The 11,654-nt window shown below is 43.5% G+C and overlaps 1 protein-coding gene across 1 annotated transcript in view; it reads right to left on the bottom strand.

Annotated features, from left to right (window-relative positions):
• Positions 1-9,721, bottom strand: part of ADGRE3 (adhesion G protein-coupled receptor E3) — an 86,702-nt gene extending 76,981 nt beyond the window's left edge. The window contains exons 1-2 of the mRNA XM_011981810.1: positions 9,630-9,721; positions 549-599 (exon numbers count right to left, since the gene is read on the bottom strand). Of these exons, the coding sequence (XP_011837200.1) occupies positions 549-599; positions 9,630-9,654 (76 nt within the window). The 5' untranslated portion in view covers positions 9,655-9,721. The remainder of the gene's footprint in view (positions 1-548; positions 600-9,629) is intronic.
• Between the last annotated feature and the right edge of the window lie 1,933 nt (positions 9,722-11,654).

The raw sequence follows: 11,654 nt of genomic DNA, 5'->3' as shown, positions 1-11,654 counted from the left end.
AAAAAAAAAAAAAAGGAAGAAGAAGAAAAAAAGAGACTCTCAGGCTCCACCCTACGCCTGAGTCCTTCCCAGATTCTTAACCCACAGAAACCAAGAGTGATAACCAGACAAACTTCTTTTTTTTTTTTTTTTTTCTTAGATTCAAGAGGTACATGTGAATCCAGAGAGAGAGTCCCAGGGGAGTAACGTTAAACAGAAATGACCTTATTTCATTATTTGTTGACTTGTTTATAATCAGAATGATAATGATTACCGTTCCTTTGTCTCTTCCCACTAGAATGTCTGCTTCATGAGACTTTGTGTGTTTTATTTTCTGTTCTATCTCCACGTTGTACCCATTGTGGTTAGCAAAAACAGACAGATTAAAAATCAAACAAGAAGATAAATAAAAGGCTATATCAATTAAGCAAACAAATAATGAAACACAGGAGCAAGCCTTCCCAAATATTGCTCTCAGAACAGGCACTTTTCTCCAGCCCATTGGAGAAAAGTAGACCCAGGTCCAGCCCTGGGTCCACACCTTCCCTGTCCTGGCTCTGAGCACTCACCTTTGATTTTCGGAATCACAGCTCCAAAGAAGCTCAGCAGAAAGCAGAGGCCTGGAATAGATGGGAAACAGAAGGGAGAGACACGAAACAATTGAGGAATGATTCCAAGAAATGCCCCAAGGGCTGTGTGTCAGTTATCTATCACTGTAACAAATCACAAAAAAGTAATGACTTAAAACAACATTTTTGTTGAGTATGGAGATCTCTCAAAGAACTAAAAATAGGACCGCTGTTGGACCCAGCAATCCCACTACTGGGTATCTACCCAAAGGAAAAGAAATCATTATATCAAAAAGACACCTGCACTCATATGTTTACAGTAGCATTATTCACAATAGGCAAGTCATGGAGCCAACCTAAGTGTCCACCAACAGTTGACTCGATAAAGAAAATATGCCATATATGCACCATGGAATACTATGCAGCCATAAGAAAGAATGAAATCATGCCCTCAGCAGCAACACTGATGGAGCTGGAGGCCATTATCCTAAGTGAACTAACTCAGAAGCAGAAAATCAAATATTGTATGTTCTCACTTATATGTGGGAGCTAAACAACGGGCAGACCTGGACATGAAGATGGAGACAATAGACTCTGGGGACTTCATAATAGCCATGACTTGGCTATCGTGAATAGTGCTGCCATAAACATATGAGTGCAGGTGTCTTTTTGATATAATGATTACTTTTTTTTTTTTTTTTTTATTCAGAGTCTTTTTCTGTCACTCAGGCTGGAGTGCAGTGGCGCAATCTTGGCTCCCAGGTTCAATCGATTCTGCTGCCATAGCCTACCAAGTAGCTTGGATTATAGGTGCTCACTACCACGCCTGGCTAATTTTTGTATTTTTAGTAGAGAGTGGGGTTTCAACATGTTGGCCAGGCTGGTGTTGAACACCTGACTTCAAGTGATCCACCTTGCCTCAGCCTCCCAAAGTGCTGAGATTACAGGCATGAGCCACTGTGCCTAGCCCAGTGATTATTATTATTTTTTTTTTGGGTAGATACCCAGTAGTGGGATTTCTGGGTCCAACAGTAGTTCTATTTTTAGTTCTTTCAGAGATCTCCATACTCAACAAAAATGTTGTTTTAAGCCACTAAAAAAGGGGAGGATGTGGGGTGGTGAGAGTTGAAAAATTACCTATTGGGTACAATGTTTAATATTTGGGTGATGGGTACATCAGAAACCCAGTCTCCACCATTATGCATGTAATATCCATGTAACATTCAAGCACATGTACCTCTTGAATCTAAGAAAAAAATGTTTGTTTTGTTATCACTCTTGGTTTCTGTGGGTCAAGAATCTGGGAAGGGCTCAGCTGGGTGGTTCTAGCTTGATGGTCTCATATGATTGTAGTCAGTCAGTGGATGGGGCTGCAACAGCTGAGAACTAGCTGGGCATTGTTGTCCCTTCACCTGTTGTCTCAGGGTGATGGGCTGCTTTGGGCTTCCTTCTAACATGGAGACCTGAAGCAGGCTGCTTTAATGGCACATCTAAGCTCTAAGCATGAGTGTCCCAGCCAGTGAGGCTGCATCTCCACTTGACACTCATCCCTGAAAGTCACCCAGCTCTACTTTCATCATATTCCCTTGGTTACAAGCAAGTTACAAGCTCATTCAGATTCAAGTGGAGAAGAATCAAGTTCTTCCTCCTTATGAGAGACCAGCAAGATTCTAGAAACACGTTTTGGATGGGGGATATTATTTCCGCCTTTTTGGAAAATAATCTGCTCAGGCTGGCTCTGTTGTGTCTGGTAAAGAGCCCTTTGCTCTTCCCCATGCCTTTCCAACATCAGGAGGTGTCATCAGTCATGTTCCTGCTTCTGCAAAGACCTGAAGATGCTGGACAGATGGACTGCTTTCTTTCTCTTCCTTCCCCAATCTTCCATCACTCTGATCACTTGTTCTCACTGTACCTTCTTTTCATTCTCTTATGGCTTCCGTGGGTCAGGAATCTGTGAAGGGCTCAGTTGGGTGGTCCTGGAATGCTTATTTACAGAATTATTTGCCATTTGTAAGAATGGTATTAAAAATATTTAACAACTGGTATGGTGCAGGAATTGACCAATAAAATAAACCCGGAAGACCCTCTCTGATGCATCAGGCATTAGCCTTTCAGCTGCTCAGTTGGGGTCCCCAAGCAAGGTCTGGACTGGCAGGAGTGTCCCAGGAACTGGTTCTGGGTAATGATTATTTACAAATGGTGTGGAAATTTTTCAGTATAAACAACCATCATAGCCTTCTGGCGTGCACTACTTGAAATTGAGCTCTGGTGACTCATAACCTTATTTGCAACATTGGTTATCCCCTAAGAAGGTGGGTCCTGATAACAAAAGGGTCTTTGCCTAACAAATAGGGTAATGGGTATAGATGAGAGTGAACTATTTTGGTGGAGCTGGGATAAAGTTTGATTCCTGTGCATGATAAAGGACCGGGGTTGGAAGGATTGAGAGAAGATCTGAGGCTGAGAGTCTAGAGTAGGTGGAGAAGGGACACTGTGGCTGCCCAGAGGAGGCTCAGCAGGGAGGAGACGTGGAAGCTGATGGCTAAGAAGCGAGATTTGAAGCAGGTGGGACTTTTTCTGAATAAAATGTAATGTAAGCATCCCTCTATCTTGCCTGTGAATGAGATAGTAAAATCTACCTTGCTCACTGATTTTTCCCCATGTTTAAAGTTATGATAGAATACACATAACATGAAATTTACCATCTTAACCATTTTTAAGTGTACAGTTTAGTGGAATTCAGTATATTCATAATGTTTTGCAACCATCTCCATAACTCTTTTCATTTTTTTTTTTGAAATGGAGTCTCACCCTGTTGCTCAGGCTGGAATGCAATGGTGCGATCTTGGCTCTCTGCAACCTTCACCTCCTGGGTTCAAGCAATTCTCCTGCCTCAGCCTCCTGAGTAGCTGGGATTACAGGCACGTGCCTCCATGCCCAGCTAATTTTTGTATTTTTAGTAGAGATGGGGTTTCACTATGTTGGCCTGGCTGGTTTTGAACTCCTGACCTCGTGATCTGCTCACCTTGGCCTGCCAAAGTGCTGGGATTACAGGTGTGAGGCACTGCACCTGGCCAACTCTTTTCATTTTTTAAAACTAGAACTCTATACCGCTGAGTATATCTTACTCTCTCCTGTCCTGTGAGTTTCCCACTAAAAGGTTTGCTGCCAGACATATTGGATCTCCTTTACATGTTATTTGTTTCTTTTTTTCAAGCTGCTTTTAGGGTCCTCTTTGTCCTTGACCTTTGAGAGTTTAATTATTATGTGCCTTGGAGTCTTCTTATTTTAATTGAATCTCCTTGGTGATCTTGGACCTTCTATATGGATATAATTTATTTCTCTAGATTTGCAAACTTCCCTGCCATTATTTCTTTGAGTAAACCTTCTGTCGACAAAAAGAGTCAAACTCTGCAAAATATTTGAAGAGATTTGTTCTGAGCCAAGTATGAGTGACTAATGGTCCATGACACTGCCCTCAAGAGATCTTGAGAACATGTGCCCAAGGTGGTCAGGGTACAGCTTAGTTTTATACACTTTAGGGAGGCATGAGACATCAATCAAATACATGTAAGATATACATTGGTTCTGTCCAGGAAGGTGGGACAACTGGAAGTGGGGCTTCCAGGTCATAGACAGATTGAAAGATTTTCTGATTGGTAATTGCTGAAAGAGTTGTTATTGTCTAAAGACTTAGGAATGTGGCTGGGTGCGGTGGCTCATGCCTGTAATCCCAGCACTTTGGGAGGCTGAGGCAGGCAGCCTGAGGTCGGGAGTTCGAGACCAGTCTGACCACCATGGAGAAACCCTGTCTCTACTAAAAATACAAAATTAGCTGGGCGTGGTGGCACATGCCTGTAATCCCAGCTTCTTGGGAAGCTGAGGCAGGAAAATGGCTTGAACCTGGGAGGCGGAGGTTGTGGTGAGCTGAGATTGTGCCATTGCACTCCAGCCTGGGCAACAAGAGTGAAACTCCAACTCAGAAAAAAAAAAAAAAAAAAAAAACTTAGGAATGTTTGGGTTAAGATAAAGGGGTCATGGAGACCAAGGTTTTATCACACAGACTGTAAATGTTTCTTTTTTTTTTTTTTTTTTTTTTGAGACAGTCTCACTCTGTCGCCCAGGCTAGAGTGCAGTGGCACGATCTCGGCTCACTGCAAACTCTGCCTCCCAGGTTCACGCCATTCTCTGGCCTCAGCCTCTTGAGTAGCTGGGACTACAGGTGCCCGCCACCAAGCCCAGCTTATTTTTTGTAGTTTTAGTAGAGACAGGGTTTCACCATGTTAGCCCGGATGGTCTCGATCTCCTGACGGCCTCTGAAAGTGCTGGGATTACAGGCATGAGCCACCGCACCTGGCTGATTGTAAATGTTTCTTATCAGACTTAAAGAGTTTGTTGGAATTATCAGTAATTCCAAAAGGGAGGAGTGTACAAAGAGGTATGTTCCACTCCCTGCCATTTCCCATCATGAGCTAGTTTTTCAGCTTAGCTTTAGAATGCCCTTCTTGAGAGGAAGGGTCCATTCAGATGGTCAGGGGGTTTAGAATTCTATTTTTGGTTTACACTTCTTTTTTTTTTTTTTTGAGACAGAGTCTGGCTCTGTCGCCCAGGCTGGAGTGCAGTGGCCGGATCTCAGCTCACTGCAAGCTCCGCCTCCCGAGCTTACACCATTCTCCTACCTCAGCCTCCAGAGCAGCTAGGACTACAGGCACCCGCCACGTCGCCTGGCTAGTTTTTTGTATTTTTTTTAGTAGAGACGGGGTTTCAACGTGTTAGCCAGGATGGTTTCGATCTCCTGACCTCGTGATCCACCCATCTTGGCCTCCCAAAGTGCTGGGATTACAGGCTTGAGCCACCGCGCCCGGCCTGGTTTACACTTCTATCCCTATCTATTTCTTCACTCCCTCTTTTAGATCAATGACTCTTAGATTTACCATTTTGAGGCTATTTTCTATATCTCATAAGCAGTTAAACATTTTTTTCTTTTTTTTTCCCTCTGACTATTTTCGAATAGCCCGACTTTGAGCCAACACATTTTCTTCTGGTTGATCAATTCTTCTGTTGAGACAGTTGATGCATTTTTTAGTTTGTCAATTGCATTTTTCAGCTCTAGGATTTCTGTTTGACTTAAACACTCACTCCTCATTGCTCACTAATGTCTTGGAGAGAAAATTTCCTTTGTGGGGGAATTGCGCAAAGGTCTCAACCCTATTTCCATAATGCCTAAGAGAAAATAGCTCTTACTGCATACTGTGCACTTTACACACATACACTCACTTCAGTTTTGCAACGACTTTAGCAGGAAAGTGCTATTAGCATCATCTCCGGTTTTCAGATTAAGAAATGGAGGCACGGGGAGGGTGAGTAGCTTGCTCCATTCCCTGGGGCTAGTCAGTGGTAGAGCTGAGGTTTAACACGGGTTCTGGGTTCTAGCTGATAACCCATTACACCACATAGCCGCTCCTTCAGAGATCCCACAGGGGACTACACGCATGGAAGTGCTGTTCAGATTGTAAATACTAGGTTGGCATGTTTATTGTGATAGTGACTTGTCCTTTTTCTCCTGGCAGATGCCACTCACCAGATCTGACTGGAGCCTCAAAGTCCAGTACAGAGTGATATGTGACTTGGTCATTTAGGGCAGTGCAGACCAATGGCAGGATTTTGGAGAAGAGGCCCTGGGGGCTAACTGTGTGACTCTTCAAGAGTGGCAGTGGGAGCAATCTAAATCTTTCTGGATCCCTCTCTTGAGTTTCCAATTGCTGCTGTCACAAATTACCATGAATGTAGTGGCTTAAAGCAACACTGATTTATTCTTTTGCAGGTCTGGAGGTCAGAAGTCTTAAATCAGCCTCTATAGGCTAAAATCAACAATGTTAGCAGGGCTGGTTTCTTTTGAAAGCTCTAGGGGAGAATCTGTCTCCTTGCCTTTTCCAGCTTCTAGAAGCTGCCTGCAATTCTTGGCTCATAGACCCTTCCCCCTTCTTTAAATCCAGCAGCATGGGATCTTCTTGTCTTCCTGATCTTCCACCTTCCTCTTAAGAGGACCTTTGTGATTATTATATTAGGCCCCCTGGAAAATTCAGGGTACTACCCCCATATTAAGATTCTTAGCTTAATCAACATTTGCAAAGTTTCTTTTACCGTGTAAGGTAACATATTAACAGGTTCCAGGGATTAGGATGTGGATGTCTTTGGGGGGACTGTTATTTTTCTTCCCATAATTCTCACTCTTCCCCTAAGAAGACACCAGGTCCGATTTGTTATCAGTTACTTATGCAATTGCATTCATAGAACATTTTGAATATTCTCAGCTGGGCTTAACATCAGGCTGATGTTTCCTTTAAAGTCCCCTTCCTCCTACATTTTTTATTTGTATTTTTATTTTTTTGAGGCAGGTTCTCTTTCTGTTGCCCCAGTTGGAGTGGTGCAATCATAGCTCACTATAGCCTTGCACTCCTGGGCTACATGCATGAGATACCACTCGTGGCTAATTAAAAGTTTTTTTTTGGTAGAGATTAGTCTTTAGTTTGGTAGAGATTAGTCTTTAGTCTAACCAGCAAATTACTCACTAATTTGGTCATGTGTCTTAAGTTAGGGTTTCTGAAGAGTCATTGATGTGTCAGAATCCCAGAGTTCTAAGAAACTTTAGAAATCATCCACTGACTCATTTTGCAGATGAGGAAACGGGCGCCCTGGGGTTAAGTGGCTGGCACACTAGTTGGGCAAATTTGGGTAAGTTGTTTAACCTCACTAAGTTTCCTTATGTGAAATAGGGTGGCAGTATGACCTACTTTGTGGGGTTTTGGAGATGACCCAAATGAGGGACTGCGTGGAGCACAATGTCAGGCAGAAAGTCCTCCACCGATGCTGGCTGCCTCTGTCACCATTTGATTTCCTCCTTTCCCATTTGGATGCTTTTTCTTTCTTTCTTGTTGCCTAATTGCTCTGGCTTGCTGCCTATATTATCATTTGAGCTCTGTTGCTCAGGCTGGAGTGCAGTGATGCAATCACAGTTCACTGTAACCTTGAACTCTTGAGCTCAAGCAATCCTCCCACCTCAGCCTCCAGGGTAGCTGGGACTACAGGTGTGTGCCACCAGGCCTGGCTAATTTTTTTTTTTTTTTTAGTATTTCGTGGAGACAGAGTCTTGCTATGTTGCTCAGATTGGTCTCGAACTCCTGGCTCCAGCAATCTTCCTGCCTTGGCCTGCCAAAGCTCTGGGATTATAGGTATGAGCCACTATGCCCAACCCTAGAATCCTAATTCTTGACCCAATGCTCATATCTTCACCCTTGCCTGTACCATCTAGTGATATGGGCTAAAAGTTCCTGGATAACGGAAATTCACTGATAATCCACCTCAGAAGTGTCGAGGACTCTGTCTCCAGTTGCAACAAGGCAGGCTTCATTCACGTTTGATTCCACATATACTGAAACACCTCTTATATATAAGATGCTCTGCTAGGGGTTGCAAAGGTGAGGGAGACACGGCATTAGGATTTAAATGTAGCTTGTATTATTTTGATCAAATTTATGGCCTATCAACTGCCTCTGCAGCAGAATAGCTGTGAGGCTTTGAGCAATTCACACAACCTCTCTATGATGCAATGTATTATCTGTAATGTGGAGATGCTGTGTGACAATGTAAAGCAATTTAAGCCTAATGTCAGGCTAAAGTAGCTGCTTAATAAATACAAGCTTTGATTGATATTGGGACTGTCCATATTGTTAATTCATCTGGAGCTGGAAAGATGGATGGGATTTCATCTGTACAGAGATGGTGGTTGAAGCCATGGAATTATGAGATTCCTATAGGGAGAGGGAGTGGAAAAACAGAAGACTCCCCAGGAAGGATCCTGTGGGAGGAGCATTATAGCAAAGATCCGGAGACAGACGGTTTGGGTTCAAATCCCAGTTATTTACTAGCTGTGTGATGTTGGACAAATAACATAACCTCTCTGTGTCCCGGTTTTCTCATCTGTAAGATGAGGATACCCCATGAGCGTACTGATGATGCAACAGATTAGTACATGTAAGATGCATAGTGAGTTTTCAAAAATGTTGATTATTATTATTTTGTTTGTATAAATTTATGAGATACAAGTGTAATTTTGTTGCATGCATCGATCGCGCAGTGGTGAAGTCAAGACTTTTAGAGTAGCCACCATCCAAATGATGCACATTATACCCATTAGGTAACTTCTCATTTTCCACTCTCCTTCTACTCCCTCTGCCTTCCCAGTCTTCATCGTCTTATCATTCTACTCTCTCTGTCCATGTGTCCACATTATTTAGCTCCCACTGATAAACGAGAACATGAGGCATTTGTCTTTTGGTGTCTGAGCTATTTCACTTAATATAATGACCTCTAAGATTAATAATAAAATTATCATTTATTTTCTTGTCACAGGAAACTGATAAAGGAGGGAGAAGAAAGAATAGCAAGAGAAAAAGGAAAAAAAGTCAGGGCAGGGCTAGGTTGCAGAAGTTATCAAGAAGGAGAGGACATCAGTTAGAAAACAAAACTCGCCAAGAGGAAGATGAACAACCTATTAGAGGCTGGGTGCGGTGGCTCATGCCTGTAATCCTAGCAGGCCGAGGCAGGTGGATCACCTGAGGTCAGGAGTTTGAAACCAGCCAGGGCAACATGGTGAAACCCCGTCTCTACTAAAAATACAAAAATTAGCCAGGTGTGGTGATGTGTGCCTGGAATCCCAGCTACTCAGGAGGCTGAGGCAGGAGAATCACTTGAACCCAGGAGGCAGAGGTTGCAGTGAGCCAAGATCGTGTCACTGTGCCCCAGCCTGGGTGACAGCAAGATTCCATCTCAAAAAACAAAACAAAACAAACAAACAAAACAAACAAAAAACCAAGCTACCAGATTGGGTAAGGAACATTTTAGGGATATTTGAGAGCATACTTTGAATAGGGTAGTCAGGAAGAAAACTATACTCCAAAGGGAAAAGGTGAGAATGTTCAGAGCAGAAGAAAGAGGAGGAGAAAATAACCAATTGTTGAACAAAGTGGCCCCTGACTAGGGGATAGGTTAAGTCTCAGTCATTGCTACAGTCACACATACCTGGAAGAAGGGATGACCCCTGCATTCCTGTGGTACAGGTATCCCACGCCAGCCAGCCCTGGAAGCTCCCTACTGTGCTGTAAGCCAACCACTTTTCCTTGCTGAAGAAATCTCATGAGGATTGATGTATGTATCTCAGGTCAGCTGACTCATGAAATTACTATCAGAAAAGCGAACTGCTTCCCCTCTTTCGCCATCAGACTCATGGTTCTGCTTTTCGTTTATTTGCTGTACCTTTTCTGCTTAGCATATTGTTGATCACCTTTAGGATGATTGAGTTGGTAAACCCTAACAAAGAAATGCCCTGTAAGTTACATCACATTGCCTGAGGATGAGGAAGTGCCTTTGGGACCAAAATAAATCTTAAATAACCCTGTGGTTTTGAGCTGGGTAAACCAGATTTTAGGGCATCCGTGTTGGTATCTGAAGTTTCCAGAGGAGTCATTTTCACATATCTTTCTCTTCCCCCAGTAGATGATACTTACTGGTTATGATTGCTGAGCCAGAAGAAGTTAAGAGTCCCAAAGTCTCATAGAAGGTAATACATTATTTGGTTATTTGGACCAACCCTAACCAGTCACAGGATTTGGGAGAAAAGGTCTCTAAATCTATCCTTCCTCCAACAAATATTTATTTGTTTATTTGGGTCTTGCTCTATTACCCAGGCTAGAGTGCTGTGGCACAATCATAGCTCACTACAACCTCAAACTCCTGGGCTCCAGCGATCCTCCCACCTCAGTCCTCTGAATTGTTAGGACTACAGGTGCATGCCACCACGCCTGACTAATTTTTTTTTTTAGTTTTATTATTTTTTTTGAAGAGAGACAGGGTCTCACTTTGTAGCCCAGGCTTGTCTTGAACTCCTGGGCTTAAGCAATCCTGAACTCCTGGACTTAAGCAATCCTGCCTTAGCCTCCCAGTGCTGGGATTACAGGTGTGAGCCACGGCACCTGGCCTCCCCTGCTGAAAACTCTTCTAAAGTTCTCCATTAGACTTAAAACACCAGACTTCCTACTAAAGCAGTGTCATTGTCTGGGGTTCATCCTCTCATGTCAAGGAAATAAAGGATGTGGACGCACAAGAAATGAATTTAAGGCCGAGCACAGTGGCTCACCCCTGTAATCCCAGCATTTTGAGAGGCTGAGATGGGTGGATCACCTGAGGTCAGGAGTTCGAGACCATCCTGGCCAACATGGTGAAACCCTGTCTGTACTAAAAATACAAAAATTAGCTGGGCATGGTGGTGTATGCCTGTGATCCCAGCTATTCAGAAGGCTGAGGCAAGAGAATTGTTTGAACCCGAGAGGCAGAGGTTGCAGTGAACGAAGATTGTGCCACTGCATTCCAGCGTGGGTGACAAGAGTGAGACTTCATCTTAAAAAAAAAAAAAAAAAGTTTAGGAGCAGAAGTTTAATAGGCAAGAGAAGAGAAAAAAGAGAAAAGCTCTATCCTGCAGAGAGAGAGGGGCTCCAAGCGGGTCTTCCGGTCTCGTGGTGAGATACATGGGGTTTTACAGCTGAGCTTGTGGAGGAGCTGTCTGATTGACATAGGGCCCGAGAGATTGGTCGGACTGGCTGTGCTGTTTGCATAGCACACAAAGAAGCTGGCCGCCCCATCCTCATCTTTTATTATGCAGATGGAGTCTCTACCTGGCTGGCACCATGTTGCCTGCTTTTATACTGCACACATGGTGATAAAGAAAAGGGAAGAGGGAACCTCCATGTTGTACCTGCCTGGCCTCCAAGGAGCCTTTTCCTATTGGCACAGCTGCTGCATTGACCTTCGCAAACTTCCAGCTTGCTTATTTATGTTTGTAGCCCGATTCTACAGACTGCTGTTTGTTGTGGTGGTGATGATGATGATGATGGTGATAATGGTTGCGGTGGTGATGGTGATGGTGGTAATCATAATCGTGGCGGTAGTGATGGTGGAGGTATAGGTGGTGGTGGTGACGATGAAGGAAGAGATGATGATGATGGTGATGATGGTTGCGATGATGGTGAAGGTGATGAAAGTGATGGCGAT

Source organism: Mandrillus leucophaeus, unplaced genomic scaffold (assembly GCF_000951045.1).
Source record: "Mandrillus leucophaeus isolate KB7577 unplaced genomic scaffold, Mleu.le_1.0 Scaffold230, whole genome shotgun sequence".
NCBI classification, from domain to species: Eukaryota; Metazoa; Chordata; class Mammalia; order Primates; family Cercopithecidae; genus Mandrillus; species Mandrillus leucophaeus.
This window is presented reverse-complemented; position numbering and strand designations above follow the sequence as displayed.